The 22,004-nt window shown below is 35.4% G+C and overlaps 2 protein-coding genes and 1 long non-coding RNA gene across 3 annotated transcripts in view; 2 read left to right on the top strand and 1 right to left on the bottom strand.

The window, feature by feature from the left end:
- Nucleotides 1-6,668: 6,668 nt before the first annotated feature.
- On the top strand, nucleotides 6,669-7,968 carry LOC129808710 (peroxiredoxin 1-like). Its single transcript, XM_055858493.1, has 3 exons — nucleotides 6,669-7,030; nucleotides 7,259-7,501; nucleotides 7,579-7,968. The coding sequence occupies exons 1-3, from the start codon at nucleotides 6,900-6,902 to the stop codon at nucleotides 7,793-7,795; spliced, it is 591 nt and encodes a 196-aa protein (XP_055714468.1). The 5' UTR covers nucleotides 6,669-6,899; the 3' UTR covers nucleotides 7,796-7,968.
- Nucleotides 7,969-10,741: 2,773 nt separating this feature from the next.
- Nucleotides 10,742-11,725, bottom strand: LOC129808711 (uncharacterized). Its single transcript, XR_008752449.1, has 3 exons — nucleotides 11,595-11,725; nucleotides 10,912-10,977; nucleotides 10,742-10,836 (listed from the first exon to the last, which is right to left on the bottom strand). It is a non-coding gene; the product is annotated as an uncharacterized LOC129808711 (long non-coding RNA).
- Nucleotides 11,726-13,213: 1,488 nt separating this feature from the next.
- LOC129808712 (plexin-A2) overlaps nucleotides 13,214-22,004 on the top strand; it is a 30,936-nt gene continuing 22,145 nt past the window's right edge. Inside the window, exons 1-2 of the mRNA XM_055858495.1 lie at nucleotides 13,214-13,925; nucleotides 20,072-21,177. Of these exons, the coding sequence (XP_055714470.1) occupies nucleotides 20,527-21,177 (651 nt within the window). The 5' untranslated portion in view covers nucleotides 13,214-13,925; nucleotides 20,072-20,526. The remainder of the gene's footprint in view (nucleotides 13,926-20,071; nucleotides 21,178-22,004) is intronic.

Genomic DNA, 22,004 nt, shown 5'->3' on the forward strand with positions numbered 1-22,004 from the left:
CAAAATAGAAAAACCGTTGATCATTCAAAAAACCTAAATGTCATTTTGTCCCCCAGTCAGCCGGATATCGAAGAGTCTACTGTAGCTCTTTTCGAGACCTTTATTTTGCGTGATCACTCGTCACAATCGGTCAACTAGAACTAGAAATATCAGTACATTTGTACATTCTCAGCGCCATTATTGGAAAATATCAATTTTTTCAGGTGATAGCGTAATCTGAGCGCAAAATGATGTATAAATGAAATGTAGACAGAAATGTCGTCTACACAGTAAAAAATAATTACTACGATTATCGCGTGTAATGGGAGTAAATCGATTATCGTAGTAGTTTTCGCTGAATATCTCTAGTTGAATTTAACCCGCTGAATTTTTTTTAAGTTGAAAATTTTTAGTCTAATATTTCTAAAGTTGAATTTAACGGGCTGAAATTTTTTTCCGTTTAATTTAGCTTAGTTGAATTGATTTTTTTCGTTGAATTTTCTTTTAGCTGAATTTTTTTTAAGTTGAATTTCCTTTTGGTTTGTTTCTTTAATATAAATTATAAATAAAACAAATTTGAATAAATTCAAGTATTTTTTTTTATTATTTTCTTCTTTGGGAACATAATAATAATTTAACATGTTGAACGATGTAATATCCACTGTAAACGCTCCTTACAAGCATTTTGTATGGATTAGTGGCCCGTTGTCCATACAAATATAACGTATTCACAAATGTCCTTGTCTAAAAAAGAATAAAAATTGTAAATAAAAAAGTAAGATATGGGAAAAGTTATGTAGTCATGTTACAAGCATTATAGTTAAGACTTAAAATAACTATTTTATTTTAAGGGCTTACGTGGGTCGCGCATTCTTGGAAAAAACAGCATGTTATTCTTTGACGTCTTTCTTCAACATAATAAACAGAAAAATAATTCGAGCTCATAAGCATAAAAATGTATAACAGTTTATCTATTTTTTCTGAAATTTGCAATTAAAAATCTTTAAAATTCACCTATTGGGACCTGATTTTCGGAGACTTATTTTGAAAAAACATGCTTTTCCGTGGACAAGATTTCTCAGAGTATATTCATCAGAAATAAAAAAAAACTAAATATTTCCTGTTAGCTTATGAGTTAAACTCGTACTTGAACGGTAGTATTTTTCATCTTGATCACAACTTATTTTACAAGAGAAAACGTTATATAAAATACGACAAAAATTGTATTTTTTTTAATCTAAAATTCTACCAATAATACAAATTTTATTTTAAAAAATCTACCATTCAAGTACGAGTTTACTCGTCAGCTAATAGGAAATATTTATCTTTTTGATTTCTGATAAATACACTCTGAGAAATCTTGTCCACGGAAAAGCATGTTTTTTCAAAATAAGTATCCAGAAATCTGGTCTCAACAGCGGAATTTTAAAGATTTTTAATTTAAAATTCCAGAAAATATTTAAATAATGTTGTAATTTTATATGCTTAACAACTTAAATTATAATAAATATTTTAATATCGAAAAAAATTACAGAAAATATAGTATATTCTAATCTTTTTGACTCATCTACTTTCTTAAGTGTAATATTAGCAGATTGTTAGCATAATTTATGTCTGTGTTTGGAATTTTATGTGAAATTTTTAAAATTACAGTGCCATACTACTAAAATGCATTTACGATTCTTATAAAGCAAAATTCAGTGATTACTTATGTCTCAAAACGATTTTAATACCAAGGAAAAATTATGCACAAATTTAAATTGAAAACACAAATTTAAATTAATTCATATCAATAACTCATATCTCTACAACCATAATGCTTGTAAAATTTTGATTCTGCAAACTTACCTAATATTTGTCTGCATGGTGGCTCACTCCTAAAGATAAATATTTTTAATATCCGTCCCCGCCTGTGAATTAAAATAAATTTAAAAAAAAATAAAAGTAATACCCTATGTTGATATCTGAATAATAAAATATGGATGGCAAAGCGTTCTAGATTTGCGGAATGCTAGATTCGCGAAATACATATTTCCTTGAATATTTTCATTTTACATGGCTTGATACATACCGACTTAATACAGATTGAATTAATTATTAAATTGCAAAAAACAACAAAGAGCAGTAAAAAAGTTTTGGATGGCAATTAATTAAATTTGGTTAAAATTTAAAAATGGATAAACCTGAGAGAACTTTTCACAATAACTTTAATTCTTAAATTTTTTTTATATAAGACACGAGGTCGAGCATTTCGCAAAGCTAGAACGCTTTGTTTCCCTGTTTTGCTCTCTCAGGAAAAAAAATGTTTTGCATACTTTTTGTCTCCCTTAATTCCATTTTGAGGCTTAAGGGAGATATGTTTGGAGCACTAGAGTTTTCTTTTGGCTGGATTTGTTTATTTTGGGAGCTCAGACAGTCAGATTCAGATTTCCATGCGTGGAGCTGATTGATGTCGAATGATTCAAAGAAATCCTCAGCTTTTGAGAAATTCGTGAATTTCCCAACTTTCTGGAAATCTATCTGACTTCCTGTGTCCCTGGGTTTAGGAAAATTGTCAAAAACTTACTGTAAAATAGTGAAAAACTGTTGAGATTGTCAGCTTCCTTTTGCACTTGTGCTGCACAATGACACCTTTGTGTCATTGTGCCGCAGTTGGCTTTTCATTACAACGATAATTGGTTGAAAATTCAAGTAAAGTTGAATTTTACAACGATTATCGTTCAAAAGCTCAACTCAAGGTTTAAAATTGCCACAATAATCAGATGAAAATTTCAACTTTCAGTTGAATATTCAACTAAAGTTGAATATTCAACTGATAGGGTAAGTGCTCATAATTTTGGACAGTTTCTAAATTTGGACACTTTGAGGGTAAAATTGGACACTAAAAATAAATTGATTAAAATGATGGATTTTTATTCCAATATTTGATGAAAAATGAATTCTATCTAAATATTTGTTCTTTTTGGAAGATTTTGACACTAAATACGTTAAATTTTGAATATGATTTGAGTTGAAATTGCTTTGTTGAAAATTCAGTGTGAGCAATTGCTTACGAGAAATATGACAGAACTTCGTGGCTTACTTCAGTCTTATTTAGTTTTGGTGAAGTACTAACAAAGTTTGTTCGCTGTTTTTGAGTGATATTATTGAATATTCATTGAATATTGTGTTGATTCACGTTACTGATGATTTGTACATTTGACCTGAAGTGAGATTTGCCTTGTGAATTAGATTTTTCGTGTGAAAAATGGGAAATGTTTTAAGACATTCACCAGTGAGGTGATGATTCTTATTTTGGACAGGTGTTTTTCTCACGAAATTTCGTGAAGTTTTAGCTTTTATGAAGACTAGGTTGGACAAATGCCTGGAGAAACAAAGGAGCATCATCTCTACGAAAGAGATGTAGCGAGAAATGCCTTGAAAGGCTCCCGGAAAGGTCAGGGAATGAGCGAATCCGCACGTACTTGGAGCACCGAAGTCAACTCACTTTAATGAATGATATGGAAAGTTTCCGGGCTTCTGTGACATTCTACGTTTCCCTTACATGAACAGGAAGAGGACTTGGTAAGATTGGTTCATGAAATGAAGAACAATGGGCATCCTATTGAGGCGGATTAGCTGTCCAAATTTACAGCCAAGTTGGACAAATTAATAAACAAGTTGTCCAAAATTCGAGTCAAATTCACCTCTACATATCAATTCATTTTTGAACGTATTAAAACTAATTTTAATAAAAATAAGTCGATAAATAGCTTGCTAAGTTTCTAAACAACCCTTCTGAAAAGAGAGTAACAAGTAATGTCAATTAGTATAGAAAATATCGCACTTCAAACTTGGAACTTCGATGCTTATAAGCAGACTGTCCAAAATTATAAGCACTTCCCCTAGTTTAATTTTCAAGTAAAAGTTGAATTTTACAGCAATAATCGTTTGAAATTTCAACTTTTTGTTCTAATATTACTACGATTATCGGTTTAATGTCGGGAATTCAACTAGAAATATTCATCTTGTTTTTACTGTGTACAATTATGTCGAAGTAATCATCAAGATCGGTTAACTCTTTCCGGACCACAACATATCCAGTGAACGAATTTCAGTAAAACTCACTTTATTGTAAGTCTTAGTGGTCAAATATGATACTTTTGTAGAGAAAGAATTTTTTCCGCCTCTGGGAAATTGGAAAACTCATGGGAACTCTCGTCCCCTAAAGAACGCAAAGGATACAAACTTGGACAAATTTCAATTTTCCAAAAGCCAATAATATCAATTTTGTGAATTATTTTTTTCCGGGTCAAAGTACTCCTTTACAATGTTGATCACTAAAACAAGAAGAATTATTGACCAGTATCTTCTGTGATGTCCAGGAAGTGCTAAAAAAGACACACAGCTCCTGCTTGCCAACAGATTCCTCAAAATATTTCACACAAAAACACTTTAAAACACATTTCTCTCAACAGGATGTTATTGCAGACACATTAAGAACCTTTTCAAGAGCCAAAAAAACACTTCCTGGACAATCAGAATTCACCAAAATCTGGAAGAATAGGAAAAACTTCCCCCAAAGCAATCTCCTTCGCTGCCAAATGTAAAAATTATCGGCCATATTGACAAAAATTTCGCTCCCGCTTGAATTTTCTTACAAGGTTGGTGTCAAAAAGCAAATGGCGGGCATTGGCGGGATAACCTTACATTTGACCTCTAGATTCTTGCGGACGAGAATTCCCATCAAGTTTGAACAAGTTTTTTGAAAATTTAAGAAAGAAATATTTTTCGAATTTATGTAATCTGTAATTGTTAGTTATCATATTTATTGGCCCCGAGAGGTTTTTCCTTATTCGGGTCTAGAAATATCAAAAAAGTCACAATGTCTGCAAGGAAACAGAAAATCGAAAATTCACGATTTTTGACCAAGAATATCTTAGCTCAGGAGTTAATTGGGATCCTGCAAAAAATATCCTAGATTTGGACATCCTTATAGTTTGTAATTATCCACAAGAATCGGAATTTTATCGATTCTAAATAGTCCAAAAAAATTCTTTTTTCCATGGGTACCCAGAGTCCCAAAGGAGACGAAAGAGTTAAGCACGTGTCGAGATAATTGAGGTTAAGTATAATGAAAATTTTTCTTTTCTTACTGTGGATCTGGCGCCCCTGGTGTTGGTACTACGAAGTACAAATATCCTAGAAAGTTATAGCGCTTTTCGAGACCTTTAATTTGTACCCTAACTTGTCAAAATCGGTCAAGTAGAACCGGAGATATGACATTTTGAATTTAGTGAGAGATATTCCGTTTTGAATTGACTGTGACGCTCGTGGTGTTGGTCCTACGAAATACGAAATACGTAATTTTGATTTCATGAAATTTTCCTAATCTAAAAGGTATGCCCCGGAAGTAATTTAATTTTGATTCTTTATGGCTCCGGCACAACCTTTTAGATCAGGAAAATTTGAAGAAATCTAAATTCGGAATTAATGGCTCCGGCACACCTTTTAGATCAGGAAAATTTCATGAAGTCGAAATTGGAAACCATTTCTTTCTCACATGTTTTCCATATGACTATCTCTTTCTTTCGCATACCAAATTCGATTGAGCTAAATTGAATTTGGAGTGATGTTTAAGAGAAGAAGAAGAGTGCGAGAGAATGAGATAGACATATGCAAAACACGTGAGAAAGAAATGGATCCGAAATTCGACTTCATGAAATTTTCTTGATCTAAAAGGTGTGCCCGAGCCATAACAAAAAAAAATGTAAATTTAGATTTAATGAAATTTTTTCTGATCTAAAAGGTTGTACTGGAGAAATTAATCTAAATTTAATTTTGAATTTATTATAGCCTCGGCACACTTTTTTTTTGTCATCAGAAAAATATCATGAAATCGAAATTCACATCTCTTTTATTCTGAATTTAGATTTATGGAATTTTTCTGATCTGAAAAGGTTATGCCGGAGCCATAGAGAATCAAAATTAAATTCTGTCTGAGTAGTTAATTTTGGTCACTTCCGGGGCATACATTTTAGATAAGAAAAAAGTCCAGAAATCTAAATTCAGATTAAGAAATATTGAATTTAGATTTGATGGAATTTTCCTGATCAAAAGTGTGCCGAGGCTCTAATAAATTCAAAATTAAATTAGATTAATGGCTCATACATAACCTTTTTGATCAGGAAAATTTCATGAAATCTAAATTCATATTCTTTTTATTCTGAATTTAGATTTCTGGAAATTTTCCTGATCCTAAAGGTTATGCCGGAGCCATAGAGAATCAAAATTAAATTACTTCCGGGGCATACCTTTTCGGTGTCAGGAAAACTAATTTAAAGATGTAAAAAGAAATTGGGAGATTTTTTTTTTTTTAATTTTTTACAACCGAATTTCGATTTCATGAAATTTTCCTGATCCAAAAAGGTGTGCCCAGAGCCATTAGAATTAATATTCAATTTATATTGATTCTTTTGCTGAAGGACCTTGTTTCTTTGTATTTTGAGGAAATATTGATCAATAAATAAATCAGCTCGTTTTGTTATTTCTTTTTCTTTTTTGTTGTACTTTGTCAGCAAATAGTGTCATTTTTCTTTCGTGATATTGTTTTTTTTTTATTTTTCTGTGATTCAGCCAAATAGAAAACGGAAATGATTCAATTGAGTTAAAATGTTGATATTTTCATTTGAAGATTCCAATCGAGTGACTTTAATAGTCACACAAAAAGAGTCGATTCAGTTGTATTTGTCTTTCTGTACTCTCTGCATCGATTACTTTTTCAAATGAAAACACTTTTCACTGTGTGAAGGAAAACTTTTTTGGCGCAATCGCAGTGAAAATCTTTTTATATTTGTGGTTTGAGTAAAAGAAAATTTCCCGGTTGCATCTTGTCAGTTTTCATTGGGTTTTCCGTGAGATCAGTTTGAAAGAGAGAAAAGATGACACCACCAATTGGTAAAAAAGCTCCAGATTTTTCCGGAACGGCTGTTATCGATGGAAAATTCAAGGATATTTCCTTGGAGGATTATCAAGGAAAGTACCTTGTACTTTTCTTCTATCCTCTCGATTTGTAAGTATTGCAATTCGGTCGTTTTTTTTTCTTGTTGTTGTTATTTTCCACAGAAATTTTCTCTCTCTCAGTCACGTTGCTCAGTTGACGGTCGAGGGCATTTTCCACGTGAGATATTGTGGGAAAAAATGCTGAAAATGCAGCCAATTGATAGAGAGATTATTGATAAATATTGCACTGTTGCATTTTACTGATTTTTTTTTAACTAATTAATGTTTCTTTTCAAAGTACTTTTGTGTGTCCAACGGAAATTGTGGCATTTTCCGATCGAATTGAAGAATTCCGAAGTATCAATTGTGAAGTCATTGGAGTTTCAACTGATTCACACTTTTCCCACTTTGCTTGGTGTCAACTACCACGAAAATCCGGTGGACTTGGTCCTGACCTAGCTTTACCACTTTTGGCAGATAAATCCATGCGAATTGCTCGAGCCTACGGTGTACTCAATGAAGAAACCGGTGTGCCCTTTAGGTAAGTCCCAAAAAACCAAATCCGGAACCGTTTTTACATCAAAAAAAGAACCCCTTTTCTGTCATTTTCCCTTCCAGAGGTCTCTTCATAATGGACGGCGAACAGCGTTTACGTCAAGTGACCGTGAATGACCTACCAGTCGGACGATCAGTCGATGAGACACTGCGCCTAGTTCAGGCCTTTCAGTACACAGATATCCACGGAGAAGTATGTCCGGCCAACTGGAAACCCGGTAGTAAGACCATGCAGGCTGACACAAATCGCTCAAAGGACTACTTCGAAGCTGTCAACTGAGCATTTGACATTTCATTTCTGTCCGTTTTTTTGTGGTTAAATAGAGGAATTTCTCAAAATTGATCAAAATGGTTCCTCAATGGCATCAAAAAGCACGTTTGTAGCATTTTTTTTTTGTGAAATATACTTATCACAGAATTCACAGAAACAAAAAAAAAAGCATAATTTGCAGGTGTTTTATTTTCAAGCCCAAACGAAAGCTACAGTAGAGTCTCTATCAAACCTGAATCAATGTCAATTGTGAGGTTATGTTAGAAAGTTCGTATTCTTGGTGAATGAAAATCATATTTATGTACTTCTTCCTGAATGTTTACATAAATTATGGTCGTATAAAATGAAAAGGAAGTATGTTACCACGAGAAAGTACGGGAATATGATTCAAAGTACAATGTAATCTCACACAAATTTCGTTAGATTTGAAAAAATCATTCGAATTTCCCCCAAACGTTCGAATTTTAGGAGACTCTACTGTACTATGTTAAGCCAAGATTAGCTACAGACCTCAAAAATCTCAATAACAAACGATTTTGTTAACTTTTGCATAATCTAACGACTAGTTTGCCCTTAATATTCAATAAGAATTCTTAATTCATGAAAATCCCCGGAAAATGATATTAAAAATCCTGTTTTAGAGGCATGATCACTAACCTGAAGCCTTGCTGAATTTCCGGTTCTGCTGCTCGATGTCTGAAATATCGATTTCCGTGGATTTCCTCAAAAGAAATTAGTGAAAAGCTCCTTCAAAGTTTCCCTTTGCATATTCACAAAGTGAACCTTCTGCAAGCTTTACTTTAAAATTCTAGAAAAAATCCAATTTCCAACCGATTTTTATGATCTCGACGGTTCTAGACTGCTGATAAAATTCTCTATTAGGAATATTAAAAAGATAAGTCGGTTTCCTCAAAAGAAATTAGTGAAAAGCTCCTTCAAAGTTTCCCTTTTCATATTCACAAAGTGAACCTTCTGCAAGCTTTACTTTAAAATTCTAGAAAAAATCCAATTTCCAACCGATTTTGATGATCTCGACGGTTCTAGACTGCTGATAAAATTCTCTATTAGGAATATTAAAAAGATAAGTCGGTTTCCTGAGAAAAAATTAGTGAAAAGCTCCTTCAAAGTTTCCCTTTTCATATTCACAAAGTGAACCTTCTGCAAGCTTTACTTTAAAATTCTAGAAAAAATCCAATTTCCAACCGATTTTGATGATCTCGACGGTTCTAGACTGCTGATAAAATTCTCTATTAGGAATATTAAAAAGATAAGTCGGTTTCCTGAGAAGAAATTTGTGAAAAGCTCCTTCAAAGTTTCCCTTTGCATATTCACAAAGTGAACCTTCTGCAAGCTTTACTTTAAAATTCTAGAAAAAATCCAATTTCCAACCGATTTTGATGATCTCGACGGTTCTAGACTGCTGATAAAATTCTCTATTAGGAATATTAAAAAGATAAGTCGGTTTCCTGAGAAGAAATTTGTGAAAAGCTCCTTCAAAGTTTCCCTTTGCATATTCACAAAGTGAACCTTCTGCAAGCTTTACTTAAAAATTCTAGAAAAAATCCAATTTCCAACCGATTTTGATGATCTCGACGGTTCTAGACTGCTGATAAAATTCTCTATCAGTAATATTAAAAAGATAAGTCGGTTTCCTGAGAAGAAATTTGTGAAAATCTCCTTCAAAGTTTCCCTTTGCATATTCACAAAGTGAACCTTCTGCAAGCTTTACTTTAAAATTCTAGAAAAAATCCAATTTCCAACCGATTTTGATGATCTCGACGGTTCTAGACTGCTGATAAAATTCTCTATTAGGAATATTAAAAAGATAAGTCGGTTTCCTGAGAAGAAATTTGTGAAAAGCTCCTTCAAAGTTTCCCTTTGCATATTCACAAAGAGAACCTTATGCAAGGCTTTTGGTTAAATATCCACCAAAAATCAAATTTTCAACCGTTTTTGACGATCTTGATGGTTTTAGACAGCTGTGAAAATTCTCTATTTACAGTGTCAAAAAAAGAAAAGTCAAAAAACACCAGGAGCGCCACAGTCGAAAAACCAATTTCAATATCACATAACCTCAATTATCTCGACACGTGCTTAACCGATCTTGATGATTACTTCGACATAATTGTAGAGGACATTTGTCTCTATATTTCGACCATACATCATTTTCCGATCAGACTACGCTATCACTCCGATTTTGCCGTTTAAGTGTGAAAAAAATTGATTTTTCCCATAATAACGCTTTGAAATCACTCAGATGCCAATTTGACTGCCTCTACTCCACCAAGACACTTAAAATAGGGTTTTAAATGGAAAATGTCACAAAATACAACAATTCTTTGATATAGTTGAAGTTCAACAAATGAACACTTGGAGCACTCTGGATGAAAAAACAAGTTAAGAAACAAAAAACCTCGCTTATCTTGACTTCTGAGTAATCGATGAGATCATGTTCTATGGGAAAATTATAGAGTACATTCTGGTCTACATTTCACCCATATATCACTTTTGTGTCAGTTCATCCAAATCCTTGATATTTTGGTTTAAATACAAAATTTGTATAATTTCACGAATTTGATTCAAAAGATAACTGAATGGCGACTCACAATTTCAGCTCTAAATCGAATTTTCATGCACTACGAGTTAGCTAACATTAAGAATCTCACCTACATAAGCCGATTAGGATTATCTGTCCCTTTGTCTTGGAGTCCCTGAGGAATCTCAGGATGCTGTATTATTCTCGCCTTTACTGACTCCTGCCAATTCATTAGATTTAGGAGTTCATGAACGGCAATTTGGAAATTACACGTTATATTTTTACACGATTTTTATCCAACTATTATAGTTATTTATACAACTTAAATAGTGTGTAATTTTTTGCATCACTTTTAGTGGTAATTATAAAAAACGTGTAATTTACAAAATGTAACTTTGAAAAACGTGTAATTTGCAATGTGTAATTTTTATTTCTCATAACGCTTTTTTTTTACATGTTTATGTCCAGCAGCTGGTGTACTTGCGGATTAGGACGCTTCCGATGATACCAGGAACTTTGGTGTCGAAAGTGTAAACAAATGGAAATGTTTTGATTGATTAAAATAAGAAAATTTAAAAAAAAATCTTACTTTGGCGAGTTGCTAGCTACCTCCCTCTGTTTGTTTTTGTTGCACATCTTCATGGTCCAATATGTCCTGTAAATACAAAAAGAAAATGTATTAAAGCGAATTAACGGTGAAGCCACAAATAGTGATCGTAGGGATATTGTTCCCAGAATGACACAAGCGCAACGTTAGAAAATCCATAGTGAAAAATTAAGCTAAAGAGAAGTCACTTAAACACGTAAGGATCTCAAAGGGAAATTTTTTTAAACTCACTGAGAGCACAGAAACGCTCCAAGGAACAGAACACTGAGGAAAATCGAATGTTTCGGGAATAATACGTGGAATTATGACACACCGAAACATGTTCAAACTCCGTTGAAACAAATGCAGATTTTCTCATCACATTTTTTAAGGATTTCCACTGAACTGTATTAGGGATCACACTGGGAACTACCGTGGGGGCCATCACTAACCAAAAACTGCCCTTTGAAACAGAAAACTCTTAGATAAAGTACGCACAGACAAACTCAAAGTGACGCCAAGCACCAAGACAATTTCACACTGGATTTTTTTTCACAATTTTTCGGAATAAAACGTGGATACCCGCACTGAGAAATTGTATTTTACTCTTTTCTTAAGGAATTTGGTCTTTGTTTTTTAATCAAAATTAAGGCATAAAAGCTCAGAAAACAGAGAAAAATACTCACCGAAGTGGATGCTTCCTGCAGCTGTCAAAGTGTAATGGCGAATTTACACGTTTTCGAATACATGCACTAAATTTTACACGCTGCGGAATATTTACCACTTTTTTTTAGAGACACTGTTCCACTTGAATAGTGGTAAAAATTACATTTTTGAATTACACGCTGAAAATTTTTACACAAATTACTTTTTACACAAAATTTACCATTTTAATAGTGGTAAAAATTAAAATTTACATTTTTTTTGTCGTAATTTGGAAATTACACGTTATTTTTTACACGATTTTTTACTGTGTATCACAAACGGCAATTATTTCGTTGCTGCGATATGGTCAGCTGGGTTGACGTTGTGTCCCACATGTCCCAAAAATGATTCTTCTTCTTCTTCTATTTTATGTAAGACTGTCGGATTCACTCGGGTCCATATCGCGAAAATTCAACACAAAATGTCACAGAGAATGACAGTACTTGATTGAAGAACCCAGTGGTCAAACCACATATTACAGTATGCTTGACTGAGGCATTACACGAATACTTAACCAACTAAAGGAAAGAGTCGTTTTTGCATTCGAATCTGACAACAGTAAAAAAAGTGGCTGATGTTGCATTTATTTTCTAATGTTTATAGGAATTTTTATTATTCTTGAGGAATTCTTCTTGCCTAAATTTTGTTTAAAAAGGTCTAATAAATATAAAAAAAATGCGATAATTGTGATAAATTTGGAAAATTTCCATGTTTTTTTTTTTGAAACCAAAAGACAGTTCGTTAACAAACAGTACAGTAGACTCTTCGATATCCAGCACTTCGATATCCGGGTGACAGCTGCCAAACACTGACGGTTGATATATTCAAAATTATTTTCACTAAACATGAAGTTTGTCCAGAGTGAATTAAAGTATTATTAACATTGTATCGAAGTTTTTAATACATAATTGTGATAAAAAATGAAACATAAGCACACCATGAAGAAAATTCTCTTTTTCTTTGTCAGACAGAAAATAAATTCACACAGCACAAAATAGAAAAAAACCGTTGATCATTCAAAAAAACCTAAATGTCATTTTGTCCCCCATTCAGCCGGATATCGAAGAGTCTACTGTAGTGAAAAACTGTTGAGATTGTCAGCTTCCTTTTGCACTTGTGCTGCACAATGACACCTTTGTGAACTTCTTACGCCGCCGCCGCAGTGGGCTTTTCATTACAACGATAATTGGTTGAAAACTCAGGTAAAGTTGAATTTTACAGCAATAATCGTTTGAAATTTCAACTTTTTGTTCTAATATTACTACGATTATCGGTTTAATGTCGGGAATTCAACTAGAAAAAATCATCTTGTTTTTACTGTGTAATTTCAGATGTAATAACTCCGATTTTGTTCCGGCCGGGATATGTCAAAATGTTAATGTCAAATGCATAACCCGACTAGACAGACGACTTGTCTCTCCAAATCCCACCCATTACTTGTATACCTTACAAATACATTACAATTTCCAATTCACCAATACCTTACAATTTCTCTGTACATTTTCTAATTGACCACTTAGTTAACTGTCTCATATAACCAATAAATTTTCTTGCAATGATGCTGTTGCATTTTGACATGTATCATGGTGTCATGTGTGACAGTAGATGTCGCTGCAATCGGCATCTTGGGAGTCATTTTTCTTGCATATCGTCCGACTCTCGATTGTAACACAAATCTGGCTTGGTGGATTGCAAATTTTTGAGAGACTGTTTTTTTTAATCTTGTTTTCCCACACAATACACATTTTTTTTGGCCCGAGGGAAAACACAACTGTGAAATTGCATTGTTTTCGGTGGAGAAAAGTGTCTTTTTTTTTAAATCTTTAGTGACGTGTTGTACACGGAAAAATTGCAGGAATCTTGTGTGGGCATTTCGGTGAAGGAAGAAATTGAGGAATTTTACCTTCTTTTTTTTTTTGTTGGTTGAATTGTAAGTTGGATGGGTTGAGAAGTTAATCTTTTTTTTTTGTTGAGCGAGGGAAAAAAAAGAAAAATAAAGGAAAAGTGCAGAGAGAAATATTTAATTTTTACTTTTTATTATTGAAAAATTTTTCTTTTGTGTGTATTTTCTCATGTGTGTGAGTGAGAGGGAAATAGTGTGAAAAATTTTGTTTTTTTTCTGGTGGAAAGAAAAGAAAATTGGCCAGAAGGAAAGAAAAGTGCACAGAAAAAGCCTCTTACAACAAAAAGAACATTTTAAAAATTAAAGAAAAGACAGTTAAAAAACAATAAAAAGTCTCAGTGAAATTGTGTGATTACTGTTTTTCCATCACGGAATTATCAGTGAAGAAAATTCCCGGGAGAAAAAGGAGGTAAAATGTCCATAAAGGCAGAATTCCGTTTTTTTTTTTTTTTTTTTTAAACATTTCCCGGAAAAGTGTTCCTTTTTGTGCGCCCCCTTTTGAAAAAATAGTCACCGATCCTCTTCTTCGGTTCCCTTTCCCAACTCCGTCATCTGTCAAATGCCAAATATTTGACTCCTCCCCGTCGTAGAGCCATTGTTGAGAAAAATTGTTGCACATTCTCTGAGAAATTGGGAAAATTTTCAACAACATCTCCACCCATTCCCCCTCCCCTCCATGCCATATGGTCAATTTTTCGTCATTTTTTCACCCTTATGACCAACAAAATGACCCATTTTCACCCAAAACAGATCCAAAAGCCCACAAAAAACCACAAAAATTGACAAAATACTCATTTAAATGGTCAAAATCAAGTGCGCCGGTTCTTTTTTTTTTTCTTGTCTCTCTCCCAATACTCAACATTGGGATGGGCTTTTCCGTTTTCGAAAGATTTTCCCGATTTTCCCTAATGGCCTCTACACATTTGGGAGAAATTTTTGTCAAAAATTGCTTTTTTTTGAAGGAAATTCCCAGCAGCGTTGTAGGGGGAAAAGTCAAATTTCTGTCGAAAAACGCAATTTTTGAGGAAAATTGCTCCCAATGTGTAAGACACCTTAAGGCACTGAGTTGTCAATTGATACCTAAATCATTTAAAAAAACACAATATAAGGTAAAGTACCCTTTATTCGACCAGTTCCTCTATTCGACCGGTAGATTTGTTTATTCAATTTAATTATATTTGCTATAATATTTTGTGTATGATCTAACATTAATAGGTCAATTATTCTTTAAATAATACGAATCAGTGACAAATTCATAGAAATTGATGTAATTCACCATCAAATATTCAAAAATTGACCCACCGGTCGAATAGAGGAACCCGGTCGAGTAAGGGTACTTTACCTTATGCCCCTAAAATGAACAACTCAGCCTTTTTAGGTGAATTAGGAATTTAATTTTGAGGTTAAGTTAACCAAAGTGGACTCCAGTGGTTCTTGTGTTCATCCTCGGGGATTCAAATGTTCGACAGAGTTTTAGTATGTCCCAAGACCTTTCCATTTTGGTGACAATTAAGAGACAATTAAGAGACACAAAAGGATCCTTCGATCCGGGAAGTGAAGCAAAAGGTTCCAGGAACGACGGAACAATCTTCAATAATATAGTAATTGCAGTAGCCCGAATCAATTTAACGATGAAACCGGTGTCATAGGACAATCAATGGGTCAAGTAGGGAAGAACATTCGGTCTATGATGCAAGTGTCCAGGGTTCAAATCCCCTTTAGGGTATCCCGGACAAGAAAAAATAGTAATGCATATCTAGAAAATCCCCTTGCGGGAAGGCCTAGTACCTTCATGGTATGTTCGAAATCCCAATTTGACTCTTGACAGTTCATACGGCTGACATAATTTCGATATCTACAGTATCTACGCAGTAAATACAATTTATAGAATGACTGCCTGGAGGCGGTCTTACCCGTTAGAGGGTTAATTCTGTACCAAATCCCGAATTCTGCTACTGTGTAGATGGGATATCTTCAGGGAGTTGTGCGTGGCTCAAAGAAAATTTTTAGAGGATATCAGGGGTGGAATGATAACTTTTCGACACTATCGAATCGACAGTATCGATAAAGCTATATCTGTTAGATTAACTCTTTCCGGACCACAACATATCCAGCGAACGATTTTCAGTAAAACTCACTTTATTGTAAGTCTTAGAGGTCAAATATGATACTGTTACGAATCTGGGTAGAGGAGCCCCCACCCTTGTAACAAATGCACCCTGGCGGACCGACTACCCCCTAGGGGGTAAAGAAACCCATCCGTGGCCTCCATGGAGTAAAAAGATCGTGGCTTTCCTTAGTGATAATTTATTTCCCAACTTATAATCTCAGTCTGGGTATAATATCCGTGAGTTCCCATCTTGGGGCCGCTGTAGACGTAGTTAGGGGTTGATGTGGCATCAGGGTGGTTGATGGAAAGCACCACAGGCGACTCGCCCGAATGGATATCCCAAACTCCGACGATTCCACTGCCGTGTAGAGCTCTCTCTATTGCTGCCGGCGGTCATTGGGGCATCTTCAGTGTCCTCAGTGTTTAAGGGGTGGTCCTCAGGTTACATACCCTTATGGAAGAGGGTCTGCATCTCAACTTCTGCTGATCCCCAAGGCGACTCGCCTGGCTAAATTCTCTCACGGCAGGCGGATTCAACCTGAACCGTGGAATCGTAGAGACTCCATTCACAGGAACAAGGGGATGCGCGTGTCTGGTAAGGGTTGACACGGCTATTGCAACCCCAGGAGCTTCCCCATTCACACAGCCGGCGACTCACCACGCTGTGATTGATACCACAGGCAAATTGCCTGGGTCATAAAGGGGCAATTTAAAACTCCCTCCTTCTCTGTCTTCTCCACAGACATTGCCTTCAATGTCTTGCAAAGACATGAACGTTGCCCTCCCGAAGTATAGGCTTAAGTGTAAAAATCGCACTTAAGCGCATATATTGGAATTGTCGCCCCAAAATGGATGTTTGGGGCTATGAGGGATCCAAAGACGTATTGTGGAGATAGGGGGGGGGGTTGTCTTGGATATTTCACAACCCCTAGACATTTAAAAGGGCAAATTCGTCACAATACTTTTGTAGAGAAAGAATTTTTTCCGCCTCTGGGAAATTGGAAAATTCATGGGAACTCTCGTCCCCTAAAGAACGCAAAGGATACAAACTTGGACAAATTTCAATTTTCCAAAAGACTTACGGTTTTTAGGGCCGATTTTCGATTTTTTGAAAAAACTGTAAGGGGTTAGCCTATCGATTTTTTTGGTCAAAAATTTTTTTGTCGAGATTTTGCAAATTCCGCAATGGAAATCAATTAGTAGGACCATTTCAAGTATTCTTTGTGAATTTCATCCAGAAATATTGAGAATGAGCCCGATCACAAGTAGATTTTGATTTTCCAATAGTGTCTTGGATGAAAGGTAAATGGAACACTATTTGCACAAAAAGTCGTTGAAGTTCGAAGAATTCAAATTCAATTTCGAATTTTCATACTAAATTTTCGAACAAGGTGGGGAAAATTTATCAAATATCACACTAAAAAGCCTGGCAAAAGAGTTACTCAGTGATTTTGGAGTGATTGCATAATGGGACAAGAACAGTAAACGTCGTTGTTCAGTTTTTTTCCTCACAACAATTTACGAAGACCATCACATTTTGACACTTGAGCACTTCGAAATTCGAACAGGATGTAACTTCCGCCACCTTGCGAAAGTATTAAGAAGTAAGAAAGTCTCTTTTTTGGATCTTCAAATAGATTTTCGAATTTTTCAAGATCTACAGTAGAGCCTCGCTATAGTCCATATTTGGTTTCAAATTTGACACTTGGGTCGCACTATAGTCCATGTAATTTTTTAAAATTGTCAACGATTTTTAGTATTGAAATTGTTCGACGGCTTCCACTTTCTTTGCGATTGTGGTACTTGTCCTTGCTCTCTTCATTCTCGATCACAATTATCACAACGACTCAATAAGGTTTGCCAAAAATATTAAAATAATTATGCATGTCGCATACTAAAAAACATAACCTAACTTAAAATCAGTGTTTTGAAATCAACGGTCGATAAATTGTGGACTATAGAGCGATGGCTTATAGCGAGACTCTACTGTACTTCTGTACGGAAAGATTGGAGAATCAAAATCTACTTGTGATCGCGCTCAATAGATTTATCGTTCAAATTTTTGTGAAACAAGGGACTAACTCAAGCAAGTTGATCCTTTGTCATTCTAATTTCATGAAAATTTGCTCATCATTTAGAATGACAAAGAGCTAACTTATATAAAAACATATTTTGAAAGGTAAAAATATGTATGTTTCGATGTTTATAATAATGCTCATACAAATAGAAAAGAACAAAATTATTTTTATTACCATACTTAATTGAGATAATTATTTATACAAACCCGGCTGACCAGGTGTTAACAGTTGGCAAACAGCTGGTTAACAACTCTGTTAACAACTCTGGTTGGTCTCCTAACAAAAACGTCTCACTTTTTGTTCCTAAATGTTACAGTTTAGCGTTCATGGTGGACACTAGTGGAACTAATAGCTAAATTTTTAGCTGCCGATGTTAACAGTCTGTTACCAGAGTTGTTACCATTCTGTTAACACCAGTGTCACTTCCGTGTTAACAATAATTTTTCGGAATCGTTTTTTTACTTTTTTTTTTAAATAAATTAAACATTTATTTTTAGTAAAATTACATTTTATTTCAAATAAATATTTGATGACAATCACAATATTTTAAATATTGAATAAGGCAGGATCTGTTGCACTTTTCCTCAAGCTCTCTGGTGTTGTTTTGTCTCTTGCTTCTTGTTTCTTGGCTTTGGGATTATCTATCGGCTCTATTGGAATTTCCTCTGTGTTACTTCCTCAAATTCGTTTTTGGCAATCTTGATTAATCTCCAGGATCATGTAAGATAGAACAAAAAAAAAGTGATTAGTCTAATTTTTGGTCATTTAATTAAAAATGCTTCAACGGAAGTTGAAGATCTTGAAAAAATATATGCCAGTAAGCGATATGAACACATTTTAGGAATTTGGGCAGATCTCTGGCCACAATGACGTTTCAAAAATGCATGAAAATTCCGAAAGCCGCGCACTCGTGGAACTTCTGGTAAATTTTTATATCTTTGGAAGAAATTCCTAGCCGGAGATAGAAAATCATGAATAAAGTATGTCAATGAGAGTTGTGGATTAGACATCCAAGTGATTCTGGTCGATCTCTGGCCAGCGTCATGGGAAAAAATGTGCAACTTTCGGAGTGCGGACACTTGCATGATTTCTTGAAAATTTTCTCATTTTGGGCAGAAATTTTTGACCGGAAGTGGAAAGTCGTGGAAAGAGTAAATTAGTGAATACCTTGGATGGGAAATCCAAGTGATTTGGGCTGAATTTTGGCGAGCAGAATGCAAAAAATATGTCAAAATCAACGAACTCGCGCATTCACACAATTTATGGAAAATTTTCTATTTTCGGGTGGAATTCTCTGGCCGGAAGTGGAAAATAGGGTAGAAGGTGTATCAGTGTGGGATATTGATGATGCATCTCAAGGATTCTGGTCAATTTGCAGGTCAGTAGGACGTGAAAAATACGTTAAAATCGGGAGGTTGCGCATTTGCGTAATTTGTGGAAAATTTTCTATTTTTGGATAGAAGTCTCAGGCCGGAAGTGGAAAATCGGGTAGAAGGTATATCAGTGAGGGCTATGGCAAAGAATTTTGGCCAATTACAGGCAAACAGGACGTGAAAAACACGTTAAAATATGGGAGGTCGCGCACTTGCATAATTTGTGAGAAATTTTTCATTTTTGGGCGAAAATCTCGGGTCGGAAGTGGAAAATTGGTATGGAAGTTTGTCAATGAGGGCTATGAATGCGATATTTAAGGGATTCTGGTGAATCTCAGACCAACAGGACGTGGAAAAGCGACAAATCTTAACAGCCATGAATATACGCAAATTTCAGGGAATCGAGAGAGATTTTTTTTAGGAAAATGAAGGAAAAACCATACATTACTGACTTAAACTTACCTCTAGAAGAAAATTTTTCCACTAACACGACAAAAAACTCAGTTTTAAGCATTTTCCGCGGTGGAAAATCTTCAGCTGTCATCCTAAAAAAGACGCGTTTTAGTTCTGAAATTCGCCGCTATGCTACTCGTGTGCTGTACCTTAAAAACTTGCCAGCGTTGGTAACAATTTTAGGCCAACTCAATGCTACTTTCCACTGGCCCAAAACTGTTACCAGCGCTGTTAACATTCTGGTACCCAGAGCTGTTGGTTGTTAACTTTGGTCAGCTGGGAAGTTTAATCTTTCATGCTGTCTCCTGAAAAATGGCTCAGACTGAGTTAGGCCCTTGTAATTTCCAAGGAGCGATATGAGCTTCTCCTAACTAATTTTTTCTATAAGAGTGTTCAATTAAACTAATAGAATTCAACTAGCCAATTTTATCTCTTTTTTACTGTGTAGGCTAGGCTCTCTTTGTAATATCTTTCTGGTTGTAATTTTTGCAGTCCAATTAAAAATCTCTTTTTTTTCCTCTTCTTCTGTGTGCCATTGCAGAGGGCGTTGCAGTGAGGAAGAAGGCCTAACCAAAGGGATGGTGGTGACTTTTGAGTCACCATGGAGTGTCAGAGACGCCACAGAGAGGCTCCATCCGATCAGCCAAAGTGCCCAAAAACTGCTCTAAAGTGTTGAAGAAGAAGAAGAAGAAGAAGAAGAAGAAGAAGAAGGAGGAAAAAGCAAACACATCGCCACAGAGAAAAGAAAAAAAAAACCGGGGAAAGTGTCTTTGTTTTTTTTTTTCTTCGTGAAAATGTAGAATTAGGTAGTTTATTTTTTGGTCGGAATTTTGTTACTTTTTTTGTGGCTAGACCAAGAGAGAGAGAGAGAGAGAGAGAGAGTGGGTAGGAGTGTGATAGAAGAGAAAAAAAAAGAATAAGAACTGAGAAGAGGAAAGGTGGCTTAGGAGCCAAGAAAAAAAGGGTGAAGGAAAAAAGGCGCGGGAAAAGGAAGAAATGGCCGGTGTGGATTGTATGGTGATATTGATGGTGGTGACATCTGTTGGTGCTGCCCTAACCCCAGCAGCATCTGTTCCACGTTCCACAATCCCAGGCGATGGCGGCGGGGGTGCCAGTGGACAGAATCACACAATAACCCATCGACAGATATTTGGAACACGTCTGAAGCATTTGGTTGTGGATAGAAATACAGGAAGGGTATTTGTTGGTGGTGTCAATCAATTGCATCAATTGAGTCCGGATTTGGAGATTGTGGCAACGGCTAATACAGGACCACGCAATGATTCCTACGAATGTACCCTCCTCGAATGTCCAACGGATACAGTTCGTGAGCTAACGGACAATGTCAATAAGGTTCTTCTGATTGATTACAGCACAAGTCGACTGATCAGTTGTGGTAGTATTTATCAGGGTGTTTGTGAGGTTAGGAGTTTGCAGAATGTCACAGAAATTGAGCAGGAAGTACAGGATGCCGTTGTGGCAAACAATGAAAATGCCACAACTGTTGCCTTCATAGCTCCCGGACCACCGGATCCACCGGCATCGCATGTCATGTACGTGGGTGTCACCTTCACGGGAAACAGTCCCTATCGCAGTGAAATACCCACCGTAGCATCGAGATCACTCGACAAGGCTAGAATGTTTCAGGTAAATAATATCAACAAAATATATCTACAGTAGAGTCTCTATTAAATCTGAATCTCTCAAATTCGAACACCGTTTGGATTCAAAATGTCAATTGTGAGGTTATGTTAGAAAGTTCGTATTCTTGGTGAATGAAAATCATATTTATGTAAATCATATTTATGTAATGTAATCTATTCGTTAGTTTTGAAAAAAAAATCCTACGAATTTGGAAGGTGAGAAATGTCAAAAATACCCTCCGAACGTTCGAATTTAGAAGACTCTACTGTATTTTTCATTGATTTACGCAATTCATTGATTGGACGCAAGAGTTGAGAAGATTCAATCGTCAAGGTTTCGTTACGTCAGGTGGCGACCTCCTTCAAATTCCGGTTGATTTCGAACCACGGGATCATGGTTAAGATCCTCCATTTAGTGTTCAAGGAGTCGGAATGGTCGGAATAGTCTTTTTCTTTGGCTTTTTTAATGATCAAGGATGCGAGAGTTGAGTAGTCTCAATCGTCAAGGTTTCGTTAGGTCAAGGCGCGACTACCTACAAATTTTCGTTGATTTCGGACAGGGGGATCATGGTTAAGATCCTCCATTAAGTTCAAAAAGCATCGGAATCGTCGGAATAGCCCTTTCCCTTGGCTCTTTTGAGGATCAAGGACGCGAGAGTCGAGTAGACTCAATCGTCAAGGTTTCGTTAGGTCAAGCAAATAAGCGTAAGGTCAAAGTTAGGTCAAGGCGCGACTACCTACAAATTTTGGTTGATTTCGGACAAGGGGATCATGATAACGTTTCGCAATTTAGTTCAAAAAGTGTCGGAATCGTCGGAATAGTCCTTTCCT

Source organism: Phlebotomus papatasi, chromosome 5 (assembly GCF_024763615.1).
Source record: "Phlebotomus papatasi isolate M1 chromosome 5, Ppap_2.1, whole genome shotgun sequence".
Lineage (NCBI taxonomy): Eukaryota > Metazoa > Arthropoda > Insecta > Diptera > Psychodidae > Phlebotomus > Phlebotomus papatasi.

Excerpts from the sequence above, each read along its gene's own strand:
- LOC129808710 (XM_055858493.1), top strand. The coding sequence starts at position 6,900 with ATGACACCACCAATTGGTAAAAAAGCTCCAGATTTTTCCGGAACGGCT. Across the intron at positions 7,031-7,258 it reads TTCTTCTATCCTCTCGATTT|TACTTTTGTGTGTCCAACGG; the intron begins GTAAGTATTGCA and ends TTCTTTTCAAAG. Across the intron at positions 7,502-7,578 it reads GAAACCGGTGTGCCCTTTAG|AGGTCTCTTCATAATGGACG; the intron begins GTAAGTCCCAAA and ends TTTCCCTTCCAG.